Source organism: Stenella coeruleoalba, assembly GCF_951394435.1.
Source record: "Stenella coeruleoalba genome assembly, chromosome: 2".
Lineage (NCBI taxonomy): Eukaryota > Metazoa > Chordata > Mammalia > Artiodactyla > Delphinidae > Stenella > Stenella coeruleoalba.
This window is the reverse complement of record NC_137147.1, coordinates 39,077,016-39,096,338: the sequence shown is the minus strand read 5'-3', so window position 1 is coordinate 39,096,338 and position 19,323 is coordinate 39,077,016. Positions and strand designations below refer to the sequence as shown.

Below are 19,323 nucleotides of genomic sequence, written 5' to 3'. Positions count from 1 at the left end.
TTTATTCAATCCTTCATTTATTCACGCAGGCCTCCGTCATATAGCCATTCACCCACCCACCCAACAGATATTTACTGAGAGCCTACTATGGGCCAGACACTGATTTCACACTGGAGACAAAACAGGTGGTTAACACGAGAAGCACGGGACCCTTGGAACCTACCAGGGTGGTGTTGGGCGGGTTTCCCAGGAGCTCTCGGGCCAGGAGATTAGTGTCCTGCACCTGGCTGAGCGGCGCCTCCCACTCTCAACTCTCTTTTCCTGCTTTGCTCCTTCCAGTGTTTGGAGGTGCCAAGCCGCAGGCAGGAAGGTCGAGGCAAGGATGAGGTGGACATTGGAAAAGGTGAGACGGAAACGAGAACGTAGCGGGGAACGTGGTGGGAAAGGAGCGCGGCCGGGAGCGTTCTTCCAAGGGGCTGCGTTCATTGTGTTAGGGGGAGGGTCGCGGAGGGAGGACAAGCGCTTCGAGGCGGGGAGGGGTGAGTCAGCCGCCCGGCTCCGGGGCTCGGCCGGCTCTGCCCGCGGGCCTGGGCTCTCGGGGCGCGGGGCGGCGCGGCGGGGGCGCGCGACGGGAGGGGCTGTGCGCGGCGCGGCCCCCGAGCGCGCGGGGCCTGGCGAGGAGCGCGCCGGCCCGGCTCGGCGCCGGTACCCCAGGCGCTGGCGGCCGCCCCGCAGCCCCGGGCCGGACCATGGCGACCGACAGTAAGTGCGCTCGGGAGGCGGAGGCCGCGGGTGTGAGGCCGCGGGGCCCGGGGGTGGGAAGTCCTCCTGTTTCCGACGCCCGCCTTTGTGCAGGGCTCGCGGGAGCCTCGGCCGGGTGCCCTCTCGCCCCTCCGCCCGTCACCCTCTGCGGCCGGGCAGGACTGGAGAGGCACAGGCGGCCCTGGCAGCCCGTCCCGGAGGGATGTGGCAGAAGGGCGTGCGGTGGACGCCCAGGTGGAGGGGACGCTCGATGCCGCGGGGCAGAGGGCCTTGCCAACGCAGCCCTTTGGGGGGTGTCCCCGGGCTAGAGCCGACCTTTGGGGAGCCCTGCCACCCAGGCGCCGCGAGCTCTTGGCGCTGAATTCAGGGTTCGCCCCGAGTTCTGGGCAGGGTTCGCCTTCTGGGCATAAGGGTGGCCTGAGCTATCGGCCGCCCAGTGGCCCCAGGCGGGCCATGCTCCCAGCGGCCGGAGACCGTATCTGGTCACCATGGACAGTGAACGAGGTGAGCGCGCGGACGTGTCAGGTTAAAACTACTGAACGGAAGTGTTGGAAGGCTCTGGGTTGGCCTGCTTTCGGCATCTTGGCACCACTGCTTTATTGCTCAGTGCTTTTGGAAATGGAATCACATCTATGAAAGCTCGTTAAGTTAGCTGTGTTGGAAGCTGGGTGCGTGTTGGTGGAACCTCAAAGGGAGGTCCGAGTAAAACCACTGGTCACACCTGCCGCGTACCTAGCACGCAGGAGGTGTTGTGTCTGAGCCCCTAGTACAGACCTGGCACATGTTAGGGGCTTAAATGAATGAATGAATGAATGGTGTACTGGCTGGAGAGGCCCTTTGGTAGGCATCTTTGAAAGGTGAGAAGGGACAAAGATGGGAAGATGGGGGTCAGCATTTCTGCAATAATTTATTATTTTTCTTTTAAACAAACTATTATCCCAGACAAGAACACAGCTTTGCTATAGTGCAGAGAACATGGGTTTCTGTAGCCAAACAGACCTGTATTTGAAACCTCTGAAATTCACTTCCATGGAACCATGGAAGGTTCCAAATGACCTCAGTTTCTTTATCTTTAAAGTCAGGACAAATCTGTCACATCTCCTGCACGGTGATGAGCACATCGTAGGCTCTTAGTACAGGGTAGTTGCCCTCTTTCTTTGCCATCAGTTTATATGTGTGGAGATACCAGCATGCTCTCCCCTTTTTAAATGAAAAAATCTAGATCAGGTGTTTATAATAAAATTGGCTAATTTGAGCCAAGCCTCTCTTTTTCTCTGCTCATTTATAAAAGGTGTAGTTTAGTTCACTTTTTTTTTGTCTAGGAAAAGAAATTATGGCTTTAGCCTTTTATTAACAAAGTAATACTCAAAAAAGAGGAAGATAATTAGATTTGGCCTTATTCTTGTATTTCTTAAAAACAAAGGCAAAGGGGCCTGAAGTATCTATAGGCAATTTTTTGCATCCCACAAATGCTGTGGGACAGTGTACCATTATTCATTTTCTTATATTTAGGGTAAAGATGATACATTTGGTATCCTAGAAAAAAAAATCAGCCATGCTCTCTCTGCCCAATTTATTTAGAGAAATATTTCTTCGACTTCCTTACACGCTATATTCAGCTCTACTGAAGAATCAAACTTTAGCCCATTTGTTTTGTTTATGGAAAAAATGGTAATATTCAAGCAGCTTAGCTCTTGAGCTGATTTTTAGGTGCAATCTTAATTATGTTCGTTCTCAGCTGGCATGGAGCTGAAACTATGAAAGGTTTCCAGAGGTAGAGGATAATTAGTTTGTCTTTGTTCTCATTCAGAAGTAGAGTGAGAGACTTACTATGTGTCTCTACTAGGGAAATGAAAAGAAGGGAAGTATTCTCAGCCAGTGTCTTGAAAAATTCTCTTCAAATCTTGACCATATCTACAGCTTACAGTCCCACAATTCCCTTACAGTTAGCATAAAGGTGATCTCAGCTTGGTTACTTATTAGAATTACTCCAAGAGCTTTCAGAAATACTTTGACATCATTATTTTTTTAAGTAATACATCTCAGATTTTAATCTGTATCAGAATCACCTGGAGGGCTTGTTAAACCAGATTGCTGGCCCTCCCAGAGTCTGTGATTCAGTAAGTCTGGGTTGTAGTCCGGGAATTTTACATTTCTATCAAGTTCCAGGCGAAGCAACCATGCTCCCTGCCCTTCTCTCATCTGTAAGTGCGGGAATGACAGGTGAGAGGCAGGTAGGAGCACAGAGTGACAGTCCCTTCTTCAGTCCTGTCACTGTGTGTCGGGTACATGGCCTCATGAACATAAATCAAACCTGGGCACTGTTGCCTTAGGGCTATAGCTGACTGCTTTCTCTATTTTTGTCCCCCAGGAAATTTCCTCTTGAGAGAAAAATTAGTTTTAAAGCTGAGCAAAACCTGAATCCTCTCCAGTCATTTCTGGAAGGAATCCAGAAGGACCTCCTTTACGAATGTGGCATGTAAATGTGTATAAAATAGAGATATTTAAAAAATATTTGCCTGGCAACTTATAATGTTCACCAAAAAGAATGTAACAAATAGAACGAAAATGTCCTTACGTTCGGACAGCATGGTGACCGAGGGCAGATTCCAGGGGAAGAATGGAGAATCTGAGAGCCTCACCTTGGTTTTCAGAGAGTTATGGTGAAATGATAAGGATCTTTGAGACCTTCAAACTAAATTCCCCTTGGGCTATGTGTGTTTTTATTTGTATAACTCAGGCTTATAAGATCTTTAAAAGGTTGAAACAGTTGGGAGGAATTGTAATAGAAAGAAGGTGAGACTATAGTAGGAAAAAACCCCCCAAAACCCTGTTAATGTGAGCAGCCTGGTTATTATATAAAGTGGTGGCGTATTTGACCTATGTTTCTTGAGTTTCTCAGTAATAAGTATTGAAATGGAGCAGGGCCCTATGGCCCTTGCCCCCCATGTCCTCCGCCTGCCTTTTGTCTGTGGGAAAACTTTAGTCGTAGAATAAGTTTAATCAGAGAAGTGAGAAAATGCAGAAACAAAGGAAAACAGTCCAACGAGAGTAAATAATAACAGTTTAGTCATTAAGCATAATTAAGGACCTTTAGTTCCTCCTCAAGGACTATAGATAATATTCTGAGCCCTATCCTGTGAGCTGTCTTGTGGATACTAAAACCTCCACCAGGTGGAAGAAGTTAACTACATGATGACCAGGCTGTAGCCATGACATAAGCTGCCACAATTCCAAGAACTGGCCTCAAGGAAGTGGGAACAAACTGACCCTGGAACTAAAAATTAATCGTATTTAAAACAATCATGATGATACTGGTCAGACCACCACACGACCAATTTCAAGATGACTGGCACAGCTGACTGTACTGTTTCTGCATGTTGCCCCCTCCCTTCACCTATAAAAGCTCTTGCCCACTGATTGTCGGGTGGGGGGCGGGCTTTGGACAGAAATCTGCCTCCCCCGCCCCTCCCTCCACCCCCCTCCCCAGTTTGTCGGCATCCAAAAATAAAGCAAACTTTCCTTTCCACCAACCTTGCCTCTTTATTGGCTTTTGAGTGGCAAGCTGCCGGATCCCACTTTCGGTTACAGCGTTGCCGATAGTTTTGTGTTTCCAGATCATAGTGAAGTATTTTTCTCTTTTCTTCCATTTATGTTGTTCGTTCCATTACTAATACTTCCCCTTATGAGTCTTTATTGTTAAAGTCGCTGTAGTCTGTTTATAAGCCTAATTTCTCAGGAACTGCCAGGCATGTTTGGGCAATGTTGGAAATATGTAATTGTATTATGCCCTGGAACTCTCGGGGCATTCTTGGGTGGATGGGTCTTTGGGGCTGTTGTGGATGAATATTTGGCTTCATCGGGGAAATATCTAGTCCCCATCTGGTTGCTCCTGGTTTACTGGTTGGTAGTGTGTCATTTTGGCCGGGTGCATCCACAAGTTGCTACCCCACAGGCCATTCCTCCCTCCACTTACTGGTCGACAACCTGGAATTTCCTTTTTACCCATCCTACTTATCCCAGCAGCAATTTCCACTCTGCTTAGTCCTGGAGGACAGAAGGAAGAGAAAGCAGGGGAGGGAAAAATCAAATTTAGGCTCTAAGCAGGTAAAGGTTAGGGATCGCTGCTAAACAGTTACACTTGAGATGTTCAGGACTTAGGATGTTGAGGAGTTAAAAGAAAATTGCTTGACTTTGAGTGAAGAAGTACTCAAATTCTTGAGTAAACTTGTTTATAAGTTTTTAATATTTATTATGATTGGAAATGATGCCAACTAAAAAATATAGACAAAAAGAGTTAGAAAATGACTACTTTGCAACCATCGTAGTAACACTTGATTCATACAGTAGTCATCCACGATGCTAAAGTATTGTGTGAAAACTTGAAGGCCAGAATAGTTACATTTTTGGAGAATTTCCCCACAGGTTTCTTATTAATTGCAAAGGGGAAAAGGGTAATGTTACAGTGCAGAAACGTGGGGTTCACTACCTTAACCAAACCGTTGAAGTTAGCATCACTAGTAATGGGGCAAACTGGTATCCTGTGCTTCCTGGTCTGAAGCCCTGAGAAGGATACAGCGACACTTATGCCCAAAACACATAACCTGGTTCTAATCAGGAGGAACTATCAGACAAGCCCACATTTGGAGACATTCCACAAAAGTCAGTGTCATGAAAGATGCCTGAGGCACTGTTCCAGATTGAAGAAGACTACAGAGATAAGTAAATGCAATAGATGGTTTTGGATCTGACCCAAATCAGGAAAAAATGCTACAAAGGACAAATTGTAATAATTGGGGAAATTTGAATCTGGATTGTATGTTGGATAATAGCCTTGTATCAATGTTAGATTCCCTGAATAGGATGTTTTTACTGCAGTTTGGAAGGGACTGTCTTCCTTAGGGGAAACCGGAGTCCTTAGGGGTAAGGGGACATGATGTCTGCAACTAAATCTCAAACGGTTTAGGAGAAAACTGTTTGTGTATATGTGTGCAGATTCATGTATATGTGTGTTATACAAGAAAGAAGGAGATAAAATATGCCAAATCTTAACATTTGGTGAATCTAGGAGTTCTTTGTACTATTCTTGCAACTCTTCTGTACATTTGAAAAACAAAACAAAGCGTATGGTTCCATGTAAATTTTAGGATTATTTATTCTAGTTCTGTGAAAAATGTCATGGGTAATTTGATAGGGACCACATTAAATCTGTAGGGTGCTTTGGGTGGTATGGCCATTTTAACAATATTAATTCTTCCAATCCAAGAGCATGGGATATCTTTCCATTTCTTTGAATTATCTTCAGTTTCCTTTATTAGTGTTTTATAGTTCTCAGCATTTAAGTCTTTGCCTCCTTGGTCAGGTTTATTCCTAAGTATTTTTCTTTGTTTTTAGTGAGATTTTTAAAAGGTATTGTTTTTTTTTTTACATTCCCTTTCTGATACATATGTATAACTGAATCACTTCTGTATAGCAGAAATTAACAAAACATTGTAAATCAACTATACTTCAATTAAAAAAACCCCATAAATGACAGCACTGGGATGCTGATCTGTAATTCTAGGCATTGTGCTCTAATACTATTTAGTTTACTTTTTGAAAGAAATAATATTGAAAGACACAATTCTGGACTCCTAATTCTGGTTTGAGATGACGATGTTCACAGAACTTTTTATTACGGAAAATTTCATGTGCATATGAAAGAAGAGAGAATAGTATAATGAACCCCGTGTACTCAGGTAACCCAGCTTTAAAAATTATCAGCATTTTGCATTTACATACCCGCTCTCCCCCTCCCCTGTTTTTAGGTGCTATTTTGAAAGCAATTCCAAGACATCATGTTATTTTAACCACTGATGTTCAGTGTGCTTCTGTGTACATTTTTTTTCCTCCCATAACCCTCATGCTGCTATTGCACTTAAGAAAAGTAACAATTCTGTAATACAAGATGATAGCATTTAGAACTTGTTAGTGTTGCAGGATAGTAACCAGAGTTCTGAGAAACGCACTGATTTGACAAATATGTGTTGTGCACTTGTTCTAAGTTTGAAAAGCTGACAAAGCCTGGGTAATTATAAATGGTGTAGAAGAAAGAGTCTGAGACGCTGCTTGTTTTTGTTTTGTTTCCCAAACTCCTCCTTCTGTTTTTAAACCAAGAATTAAATTCCTGAAGAAAACATAAAGATGGGTAAGGAGACAGTATTCTGGACCAATTTATTCATTTGATGTTTTCCTAATGAAACATTCTGAAAGTTAGAATGACTAATTTCATACTATTTGAGTAGAATTCCCTAAGTTTTAATTTCAGCGTGGCACCTTTGATTTGGTAAGTCCAGTGAAGCATTTTTTTCGATTGAGCTGACTTTCTAATGTTTTGTAATAGAAACGGGCCAGATCTCTTGGTAGGAGTAAACCTCCTGAGTGTGGGTAGATGTGGATGACATTTATTCTTTTACATCACTAGGATATCATTTAGTAATTAATTACTATTATTTAGCATTATGGATTGATTTAAAACATGCCCATTATGCCATTTGACAATGATTATGTATGTTAAAATGATGGTAAAATGATTGACAGCTCTTTCTAATAAATTAGGGAGGTATCTGAAGCACATATTGCAAACAAAATTCTCATGTGCAGTTATCAACCTTGCATTAAGGGACTATGCACAACTGATTTTAGGCAGTTTAAATTTATGCATAGATACTATCCCTTTACATTAGATTTTCTTATTACCAGAGTATAATATTTTTGAGAGTTCTAATTTTAGGAATGCACTAAGTCACATTTTATAGTTTGACTTACAGTGGAGCAAAGGTTAAGACATATAATGATTTTATCCACGCTATGTGAAAATTTCCCTGGCTTATATACTAGTATATTTATATACTACTTTAATCATAATCTGTTACCAATCAAAGTTAGATTTTCGATTGAGTTAGCGCAATATAAATTTCAAAAGATTGACGAACTCTCTGTGGGATGGTCGAAGAAAGCACAGGCCTAGTTTCAGAGATGCCCACGTTTTGAACTCTGGTCCTGCCACTTACTGGCTGGGTACCCTCAGGGAGGTTGTTTAACTTCCTGGAGGCTTTGTCTTTTTCCACTCTGAGGAGTTGCAAGAATTAACTGAGATCATGCACACAGTAGCCATCAAATAATTGTCTGTCTCCTCGTTCCCTGCAACATCCTTCCCATAGTATGTGCCTTATGTTACAAGAAAGGTCCGACCTTCAGAAATGGGGTCCCTAGTCATTGATTCCATTTTTCCTTGTGAAGAATATAAAATGAAGACCAAATGATCTGTTTAGAAATGTAAGACTGCAGGGAGGAGACTCCAGGAGAAATCACCGGAAGGTGCAGAACTCAGATTTCACGTAGCAGTATTAATTGTGATGTGTTCTTTTCCAGTGCTCATTGTTTTGTGCAAGTGTGGCGCAGCATGTGAGTACGTGGGCTTGTGGTGCATATGTGTACGTACAGCCTTTAACAACCTGGGAGGTTTCAGTGCTGGGCTCTTAGAGGGGCTCCAACAACTACTTCTTTTACTGAAGATCCAGGAGCATTCTGGGATCCTCTCTGCTGATTGGCTCTCGGGGATCTCTCTGGGCTTTGTGGCCTGCCTCTTGTTTGGCCATGACTGATGGGTAGCTGTAGCACTGGGTGGAGGTTGCTTTAGGGTGTGTCCTCAGAGCTGGCTCTGAAGTCTTATAAAAGCTTGTCCAGTGATGATGGTAAGCCTGAGGATACTGCTGGTGGTCCCATTACTGAGCTCTAAAAAGGCTTAATCTTCTAGTAATGCCCATATATAATGACCTCATCTGCCTGCTATCTCTGCTGGTCCTGACCTTGGCCATCCAGGTTCTGAGGGTAGCGTTTCTCTGTTTCACTCCTGCCCTGGGAGGCCCTCTCACTGCCCATCTTGTTAGTCCCCGTTTCTCTTGCTTCCCAGCTCATTCTGTAATCTCTGTACCTGCCGATCGTTTCTTTTTTGTTTGTTTGTTTTCCTTTGGTTTCACTATTCCTTTGAGTTTTGGCTGAGACACGCTGACTTTGTCGATCTCAGGTTTGTAGAGTCCCCAGAAGCTAGGCTGCCTTTAACCAGCCCGCCCCTGCTTCTCTACAGGGAGGAGGTGGAAGACAACCCTTCACCCCTCAGCCCCTATCATCCTTTCCTTAGACTTTTTACAGGTGCATGGCAGTGTTTTCCCTAATGGGTCTATTTGCATAAAATCAATTGTTAGATTTTCGGGGTGATCATTACTGTCATAATTATAGCTATGTGTGTTATTTTTCTTTGTGCTCTCCCCGTATTTGTTATCTATTGCTGAATAACAAATTACAACAAGCTTAGTGGATTAAAACAACACACATTTGTCAGCTCTCTAGGTTAGGAGTCTGGGCAGGGCTTCTGGAGATCAGGAGTCTGCCAGGCTGCAATTAAGCTGTCAGCCAGGGCTGGGTTCTCATCCGAAGGCCTGAGGCGTGACTGGGGAAGGATCACCTTCCAAGCTCACATAGTGTTGGCAAGACTCAGGCCCTGAAAAGGCTTGGGCTTGTGGGCTGATGGACTGAGGGCCTCAGTCTCTTGCTGGCTCTTGGCTGGAGGTCATCCTTAGACGTGAGCCTCCCCAGGATGGCCACTTACTTCATCAAAGCTAGGAAGGGACAGAGTCTCCTACCAAGACAGGTATTAAAATCTTTGTCATATTCCATTGGTTAGAAGCAAGTTATAGATTCTGGCTAAACTCAGAATGAAGGGATTAAACAAGGGCATGACTACTAGGAGATGGGGACATTTGGAGACCATCTTAGGTTCTATCTGCCATACTCCCATGAGACTTTTGTATCTACATCTTCAATTGTATTTTTGTTTGGCGTATCACATTTCTCTTTTAAACTTAAATAACATTGGAATGGTAAAATCTGAAATGATAATTGCCTTTCTCAGAAAAGAAATTGACCTCCTCCCTCCTGCCAGAGAGCTGATGTGCTGTAGGAAGGATGGTAGTGGGAGGGGGGCAGGGAAGGTAATGTTTGGCCTTTAAACTGTCACTGGGAAAGTCCCGTCTGAATGAGATGCTGCTGCAGGGAGCTTGAATAAGCAGAAGACTGCATGCCTTGTGGATTCATTTTATGAAAGCTGTTACACAATTATAAAAATGAAAACACTCACATTCTTTTTGGAGAAGTTAAAAAGTAAAGGACGTCAGGACGAAGCTGTGAAATTTGAGCTGACAGTTGGTGAACAGCACAGTAAGAACAATGAGGGGGGTGAGAATTGTGTCAAAGGGAAGCTCTTCTCTCTCAGGGGCAAATGGATTTTATGAAGGCTTGCTAGCATGTGAGGCATCACGTGGGGATAGGAGACTATTTAAATTTTAAGGCTCTATATGCTTGTACTGTATACTCTTACAAGTGGTTTTATCCATTTCAAATCATTTTTTTTTGGACTTAGTAAGAGGGTGACAGATACCTGGAAACTAGACATTTCCTTACTGCCTGATAGTATTGTTCTGTGCAATGACAAACTACCGTTTGAATTCTCCCTTTAAAATTATTGACCCTTAGTTAGTTAGAGCTTAGAAAATGAAACTATTCGGAAAAGGTTTGCCTAATGGAAAGTATTGATTTTGATTTCATGTCCCTTTCTTGAAACTCGGAGCAATTTCATTTTTGATTACTACTTATCACCTGAAAGCTATTCTATAGTAAAAGAGCTGTAACCAGAGTCATTAGCTCCTTGTAATCGAGATAAGACTATCTTAGTCTTTAGAAACTGAGTTAGCTCCCTGAGACAAGCATTTCTGTTTTTATCTGATAAAATCACTGTTTATAAAATGAATAGAAAGGGAGAGTCTGAAATTAATTTCTTAAAAAGGTGCCTCTCCCCCATGGTGGTCCAAGTCACATGCTGTTTTGTCTTTGACGTCTTTATCAACTCTCCCAAACAGAATCCGTCATTCATTTTACCTATACCTCTTCGGTTATATTTTTCTGTTTTAACCTCTGTCTATTCTATATGCCCCTTGAGGAAAAGATCTACTTTTAGGTGTATTTCCTCAACTTTGTCATTCTATTGAATAAGCATGGTGACCTGCATAGAGTAACCATTCAAATGTTTGCTAAATTCAGTCTGTTTCTTTACTGTGAGCCTCCTCTTTCCTGGATCCCATCCTTTACACAGTTCTCACAGTGTGGACCTGAGAACCCAGGGTGGTCAAGGTTCCTAAGACTTTTAGAGGGTCATCAAGGTCAAAACTACTTTTATAACATGAACAGTGTTTTCATGTTTCAGTGACCCTTGAACAGTGTTTTCTGTCTCTTACTCTGTGCATGCAAGCATGTAGGCCCAGCTTTTATCATCTTGTGAGTTTGGGAGGTGAAGATGTCCAGTGGTCTTTCCCTTCATTTTGGGGCTCTTCCCAAAGACCCTGTTTTCAGTACAGAACTTCATCCTTACCACCAGAGATGACTGGTTCATTGAACCCAGAGCCTTTCTGCTTGGCCATTAGATACTAGGAGTGTAGTGGTATCTCATTGTTTTAATCCACACTCCTGATGAGATGTGGAGCATCTTTTAATATGCTTATTTGACATCTGAATATATTTTTTGGTGAGGTGTTTGTTAAGGTCTTGATCCATTTTTTTAATTGAGTGGTTTGTTTCCTTATTGTTGAGTTATATAGTTCTTTGAACGTTTTGGATAACTGTCCTTTATCAGCTGTAACTTTTGCAAATATTTTCTCCTAGTCTGTGCCTTGTCTTCTAATTCTCTTGACATTGTCTTTCACAGAGCAGAAGTTATTAATTTTAATGAAGTCCAGTTTATCAATTCTTCATGGATCCTGCCTTTTGTGTTGTATCTAAAAAGGCATCACCATACCCAAGGTCATTTAGGTTTTCTCCTATGTTATCTTCTAGGAGCTTGATACTTTTGTGTTTTACATTTACGTCTTTAATCCATTTTGAATTAATTTTTGTGGAGAGTGTAAGGTCTGGGCCTAGATTAATTTTTTTGCAAATGATGTCCAGTTCCGTACCATTTGTTGAAGAGACTGTTTTTGCTCCATTGTATTGCCTTTGAGCCTTTGTCAAAGATCAGTTGACTATATTTATGGGATTCTATTTCTGGGCTATTTTGTTCCATTAATCTGTTTATTGTTTCTCCAATACTACACTGTCTTGATTACTGTAACTATTAGTTAATCTTGTATTCAGGTAACTTCAATCTTCCAACTTTGTTCTTCTCCTTCAATATTGTGTTGGCTATTTTGGGTCTTTTGCCTCAATGTACAAACTTTAGAATCAGTTTGTTGATATCCACGGTATAACTTGCTGGGATTTTTAGTGGGATTGCTTTGCATGTATAGATCAATTTGGGAAGACCTGACATCTTGAAAATACTGAGTCTTCCTATCCATGAACATAGTGTATCTCTCCATTTATTTAGTTCTTCTTTGATTTCCTTTATCAGAGTTTTATAGTTTTCCTCATACAGATCTTGTAATATTTTGTTAGATTTATACTGAAGTATTTTTTTTTTTTTTTTTTTTTTTTGCGATACGTGGGCCTCTCACTGTTGTGGCCTCTCCCATTGCGGAGCACAGGCTCCAGACGCTCAGGCTCAGCGGCCATGGCTCACGGGCCTAGCCGATCCGCGGCATGTGGGACCTTCCCGGACTGGGGCACGAACCCGTGTCCCCTTCATCGGCAGGCGGACTCTCAACCACTGTGCCACCAGGGAAGCCCTGAAGTATTTTTTTTTTTTTGGTGATTCATTTTTATTTATCTTGTTCAAGACATTTTCAATATTCTCAGCTCCCTAGTTCTGGAAAATTCTTAGTCATTATCTCTTTGAGCATTACCTCTCCCCCTATTTCCCCTGACACCAGTTCTTTCCTTCTTAAACATTATTAGACTGACATATGTTGCAGCTTCTCTTTCTGTGTTTCATATCTATTAACCACTCGTTCAGTGATACTCATTCTTTCTCTTTTCTTTCCTCCCTTCCCCCATCTCATAATTTCTTCAGATTTGTCTTCCACTTCAGCAGTTCTCTTTTAACTTAGATCTAGTCTGCTATTTAACCTACTGATCATTTTTTCATTCCAGTGATAAGATTTTATTTAAAAAATTGTTTGATTACTTAAAAAAAATCTGCTCTTTTCCTATAGTATCTTATTTCTTCATTATGGTTTCTAAATTATTTAAAAACATGATTCTTTTCTAGTCTATTGTTTTTACTTCTTGGTGTGTCAGTTTTGGGGTCTGCTACTCACTCTTATGGTGATTTGTTTCCTTATGTGGTCTGTGATATTTAAGTTTGGTCGTTTATTGTTAGAGTTTTCTGTAAGCCCTGAGGGGTGGAAGAGTTGCTAAGGGTAAAGATTTTAATGTTGTGTTTGCTGGATCCCTAGGGATTTTAGTGGTCTTGGATCACTTTATATATTAACTATTCATTTGCATTCTTAAACTATGCATGGAGAAAAAACTTAGACCCCCCCCCTCCCCCCCGCATCTTGTGTGAGCTTAGAATTTCCATTTTTTACAGGTGATTTTTTTTTTTTTAACTCAAGGTCTGGGACACTCAGCAATGTCTTTGCTCTTTCTTGGGCTGGTGAGCAGGCTCTGAATAGTCTTAAGTTTTGCTTGCAAGAGTTCTTCATGGTGGTCTGGGCTTCGTTTTGGCGGGGACTTCTGGATGGAGCTTTAGTGCCTGTTCTTCATCCTCGTGTAGGCCCATCACCCCTAAATCTGAGACGAAAACCCCAGTGGATTTCTGAGGCTTTGGTTTTGCTTTTCTTTGACTTTGAAATCTGGGGTATATTTGTCTTTTGGAGCTCATGCATGTAATTAGATTTAGTTCATTTGTTATATTTAATCTGGAGCTCCCATGTGTCTGTGGTGGGAAGGGCACGTCCGTATCAGCTCTGTATCTACCACATGGCCCGAATTCACATTTGATGTAGACCATCACCATCCGTATATCCAGTTACACTGGTGTATAAATACTACTTGGCGCTCTGCTTTGTTTTCTCTTTTGGAATTCTTTATTAAGCACATTGCTGTATTTCAGTTACCCATTACTTGAAAGAGGTGTGTGGTGTTTCCTGTATTAACACATAGCCTAGCATCCCTACAAAACTGCACATGTGTCTGGTACTATCTTTCTGTTTTCAAAGAACTTGTTCTAGTTTCATTAAGGCCTTGAAGAAACAGACATTTTATAAATCCTGATTTTTATCTGCATGAAGCCTATGAAGATACTGAGAGGAAGAGAAATTGTTGTATTGTTTGCTATGACAAAAGATGTTCAATGAAGGAGGCAGTGTGTTGATTTGTATTTATGGATCCTAAAAATCAGTGAATAGACTGGCACTTTGAGTAGCAGAAAACATAATACAGTAATGTGTACTGTACTACCGTGCCTTTTCACTAAGTATATTGTGAATGTCTCACGGATGGTGATTATTTTATGATTTATTCTGTCAATCAGCTTTTCATGGAGAAGTGAAAGATTAGAAAAATACTGCCATGAATGTAGTTGGATTTTTTTATACTGTCTTATTATTTACTTCTAGATGTGGAACTGCTGACTCAAAGAGTATACTCATTTTTTTTTCATTCAGCAAACATTTATTCAGCGCCTACTATGTGCCAGACACTGTGCTAGTAGCTTGGGATATATCAGTGAACAAAACAGACAAAGGTCTCTGAGGTGAAGGAGCTTACAAGGGATGTATTCATTTGATATTTTGATGTTGCCAAATTTTCCTTTGGGGAGATTGCACCAATTTGCACTCTCACCAGCAGTGCATTGATAACAAAATCTAACAAAACTTCTACAAAAATAAATTGCAGATGGTAGATAACCTAACAAAAATATTCTCTACCTGGCTCACTTATCATACGCCCCAGCTTGGTGAGACATGTGTCCTACCTGTCTCAGCTTATCATATGCTCCAGCTTAGTGAGACCTACTTTTTGTAAGATAAGGGATTTAACTCTAGAGCGTAGGGCAGCTTACAGAATTATGTGAGGGTGCTGGGGAAACCAGCTTGTTAGCTGCTCAGTCACAGGTAACACACATCTCCATTTATTTATGTCTGTCCTTTCTTTCTTTAGGATCTTCTAAATTTCTTTGAATAAATTTTCTTGTTGCCTCAAATTAATATCCAGTTAGGTGTTTATATTCTCTCATGAGTTCAGAGCAATTTTCCAGTTGCCGTCTGGATTTTCCCATGTCCCCTGCAGAAGATGCACTGACCCACACTGATGGGAGTGAGGGAAGTGGTTTGAAGACCATGGGCTCATGTCATCGAAAGGCTAGGGTCCCATCACGAGGCAACTGAGCCTGCCTTTGCTGAAATGTTTTACATTGAGCTTATCTTTCCTTTCTTCCTCTTGGGAGGTTTGATCAGGGCCTTGAGATTAAGGGGGCTTCAAATGAGCCCTCTGCTCGGTGGTAACTTTGTGCTAGTGAGCGGGCTAGTGATCAATACCTTGGTCACAGGTATTGATCCTCCACTGGCGTGGGAGGCTGGTCCTTGTGCTGGGGGCTTAATATCTGAACGCGCTCAGGCCTCACAAAGGCTCGTGGAGGGCCTGCCTCTATAAAACGGGGATATTAATAATATGAGGATAAATACCTAAGCAGAAAATTCCCCTAGGAACAGGCTTTCCAACTGTCCTATGTTAATTGTCTCCTGGATCGTCTAACAGACCCTAGGTTCCAGCACTGTGAAATGCTGACAATAGGCTTCTGGTGTACAGGGCTACTCTGCCATCTTGTGGCCATTTTCGAGAACTGCACTTCCCTAGATGTCAGCCTCCTTCCTAGATCCTAGTATCTTGCAAAACTGGAATTGGTCATCCCATCCTGGATTGTTTCTGCCCTTGGCTTTGCAAACCGATATGATTTGAAGAGATATGTCATAGCACATACCAAAAGAAGACTTTTTAATAGTTTTAAACAGATGTATATGTGCAAGCAATTTCATTTCTGTGTAATAGCATCTTGGCATATTAGATAATGTGTGTTCAAAGTAAGAATGGGCCAGTGTTCTGTCCCAAAGCTGTTTCAAGGATGCTCTGAGGGATCCTGTGATTTTCCTGGGTATTTTAATGTGTAGTAGGTATTAATTTTAGATCGCAATATTACTTTAGGTCACATTGCTTTATTTCTTTAAATTACATTGAATCAGTGGCCCATTGGAGGGAAAATTCAATCTCAATCATTACTGAAGTAACTTTACCCACTCCAAAGGACCATATAAGAATCCCAGACTAGCAGGGCCACAAATTTTGGGTGGGGCCCAGTCTGCTGTCCACAGTTGGCTCCATAAAGATAGTTGCACAGTTTGACATGCTGCAGCTGAAGACTGGAACAGCAGTTAGGCCGAGTCAGCTGACCCTCCCAGCTTTCGCACCACTGACCACTCTGGGAGACAGTGCATAGTGTCCATCCACTGTAGGCTTTCTGGGGTAGCTTCCCCAACTCACCCACCTATCCAAGCACAGTAGAAATAGGGTCTCGGTTACTGACAGAGTACAATCCCTCAGACTCATTCCTTTCCTGGTCTTGAGGAATATCCATGTCCTATACCCTTTGGCATTGGCTTCCTTCCACAAACCACTGGATGGGAACTTTCTAGGATACCTTGCAACTTCTATTTACGACCCTGCAGTATAAAAAACCATGATAGGGCTTCCCTGGTGGCGCAGTGGTTGAGAGTCCGCCTGCCGATGCAGGGGACACGGGTTCGTGTCCCGGTCGGGGAAGATCCCACGTGCCGCGGAGCGGCTGGGCCCGTGAGCCATGGCCGCTGAGCCTGTGTGTCCGGAGCCTGTGCTCCACAACGGGAGAGGCCACAACCGTGAGAGGCCTAAGTACCGCAAAAAAAAAAAAAAGAAAAAAAAAGAAAAACCATGACATTCTCCAGTGACTCTGGCCAGGGAGACCAGAACTCCAAACCTACAGTTGTCTGTCTTCTTGGGAGGGAAAGGAAAAATGCTGACAGCAATAGCAGCCAGAAGAAAGCACAAATGAACACCTCAGTAAATCATCCTGTGTTTGGCTGTGTTTCACTTGAGTCAGCACTCACCGCTGAAGAGGTGTTTGTTTATTGAATTTCTAGTGTAGGCTAAGAACTTACTGGGTTCTCTCAATATGGAGGTGACCCCATGGTTATTACATAATGGAAATGGGTACTAAGTGCTAGGAGAGGGGCACATTCAGAGTTGTGTGGAGGTGCTGGAAGCTAATGATGATGATGACTCCACTTGATGGGGCAGGAAGAGTTATCGACAGGAGGTGACATTTGAGCTGGGCCTGGAAATATGAGAAAGCATCTGCATGGTGGGAAAGAAGTGAGGCACAATACCTCCAAGACGGCGGGGCTGCAAGAGCACAGGTCTGGAGCACCGGGGGTGCAGGGGTGATGGAGGGATGCGCGTGTGGGAATTATTTGGGGGAGTGAGTACAGGTGAGCTGGATTGGAGCCGCATCCCAGAGCACCTCATTTACTGTATTAGGAAAGATTTAATTTACCTTTTAGGCCAGCAAGTCACAGTCCACTGGCTGTTGCATTAGATTCCTATGGGCTTACTTAGGGAAACGAGCCAGTGCCTCAGGGCTAACTGTACTTCTACCTTCTTCTCTCCTGTTCAGAGAAACTGTAATTAACCTGGGAGGGAGCCCTGTGAAATGTAGACAAGGGAGAGAGAGGAAGGCGGGGGTGGGGGGGGGCGGGGGAGAGGGAGAGATGAGTTAGCAATTGTTGGATGAAGCCAAGCAGGAGGTGTTCAGGGGCTGAGCTCAGGCAGTGTGTGCAGAACATACAGATGTAAGAGACAATTTGGAGGTAGAATCCATGGCTTAGAGATCGAAGATATAGAGGGTAAAGGAGAAATAAAAGATTATAGAGTTTTTAAGATTAGGCAGCTGGTTCAATGAAACTCCCACTGTTTAAAACAGAAGGTATGAGAAAAAGCACATTTGGAAGCCAAGACGATGAGTTGTTTGGGGACACATTTAAGATGCATGTGGGACTTCTGCAATAAAATGGAGTACATGAGAATTGAAAAAAATCTAGGGGACTTCCTTGGTGGAGCAGTGGTTAAGAATCCACCTGCCAATGCAGGGAACATGGGTTGGGTCCCTGGTCTGGGAAGATCCCACATATGGTGAAGCAACTAAGCCCGTGCGCCACAACTACTGAGACTGCACTGTAGAGCCTGCAAGCCACAACTGCTGAGCCCGCGTGCCACGACTACTGAAGCCCGCGCGCCTAGACCCTGTGCTCTGCAAAAAGAGAAGCCACTGCAATGAGCAGCCCAAGCCCTGCTCGCCGCAACTAGAGAAAGCCCGCACGCAACAACGAAGACCCAATGCAGCCAAAAATAAAAAAGACAAATAATTAAAAAAAAAAAATCTAGGTCATAGTTTTGGAAATTTTAAAAGTTTGGAAGTAAAGTTCTCTCTGTTCACAGATGATATAATCTTATATGTCGAGAGACCCCCTAAAGATTCCACAAAAAAATTGATGTATAAACATTTTCAGCAAAGTAGCAGGATACAAAGGCAACAGCACAAAAATCAGTTGCGTTTCTGTAAACTAACAATGAACAATCCAAAAGGGAAATTAAGAAAACAATTTTATTATAATAGAATCAAAAGAATAAAATGCCTAAGAATTAAAGAGGTGAAAGACTTATACAATGAAAACTACAATACATTGCTGAAAAATATTAAAGAAGATATTCATGGAGAGGTTCATGGCTTAGAAGCCTTAATATTGTTAAGATATCAATACTACAGATTTAAAAAAATCTCAATGACTGTTTTTTGCATAAGTAAAAAGACCTACCCTAGGGCTTCCCTGGTGGTGCCGTGGTTGAGAGTTCGCCTGCCGATGCAGGGGACACGGGTTCGTGCCCCGGTCCGGGAAGATCCCACAGGCCGCGGAGCGGCTGGGCCCGTGAGCCATGGCCGCGGAGCCTGCGTGTCCAGAGCCTGTGCCCTGCAAAGGGAGAGGCCACAACAGTGAGAGACCCGGGTACTGCAAAACAACAACAACAACAACAAAAACAACAACAAAAAAACCTACCCTAAAATTCATGTGGAATCTCAAGGGACCCCAGATAGCCAAAACAATCTTGAAAAGGAAGAACAAACCTGGAGCATTCACACTTCCTGATTTTATATTATAACTTGCTGCAAAATTACGGTAATCAAAGCAGTATTCTATAGTAACCTAACTGGGAAAAGAATTTGAAAGAGAATAGATAACATGTATATGTATAGCTGAATCACTTTGCTGTATACCTGAAACTAATACAATATTGTTACTCAACTATACTTCAATATAAAATAAATAAAAAAAAGATGCATGTGGGACTTCTGGATAGAGAAGCAAGACAGGCTATTGGAAATAGGAGTCTAGAGCTCGAGAGAGAGTTGGTGGTTTTAGATTTGGGAGACTTCGGTGAATAGGCTTAAGAGAAGCCGTACAGTGAATAGATCGCTCAGGGAGAGTGAGCGGAGTAAGAAAAAGCGGGACGGCCGAAGCTGGAGGGGTACAGATGTTGATGAGGGTGGATAACTAGAGCATCCCA

At 42.7% G+C, this 19,323-nt stretch overlaps 1 protein-coding gene across 6 annotated transcripts in view; it reads left to right on the top strand.

Moving 5' to 3' along the window:
* Window positions 1–204: 204 nt before the first annotated feature.
* SYT16 (synaptotagmin 16) overlaps window positions 205–19,323 on the top strand; it is a 256,159-nt gene continuing 237,040 nt past the window's right edge. For 4 of the 6 annotated variants that reach the window (XM_079914264.1, XM_079914267.1, XM_079914266.1 and 1 more), the window contains exon 1: window positions 205–343. Coding sequence is in view for 2 of the 6 variants with exons in the window: in XM_079914269.1 (XP_079770395.1) it covers window positions 1,191–1,206 (16 nt within the window). In the remaining 4 variants the exon portion in view is untranslated. Of the gene's footprint in view, window positions 344–470; window positions 703–726; window positions 1,207–19,323 lie in introns of those variants that run through there. The other 2 variants (XM_079914270.1, XM_079914269.1) reach the window with 2 other exon arrangements.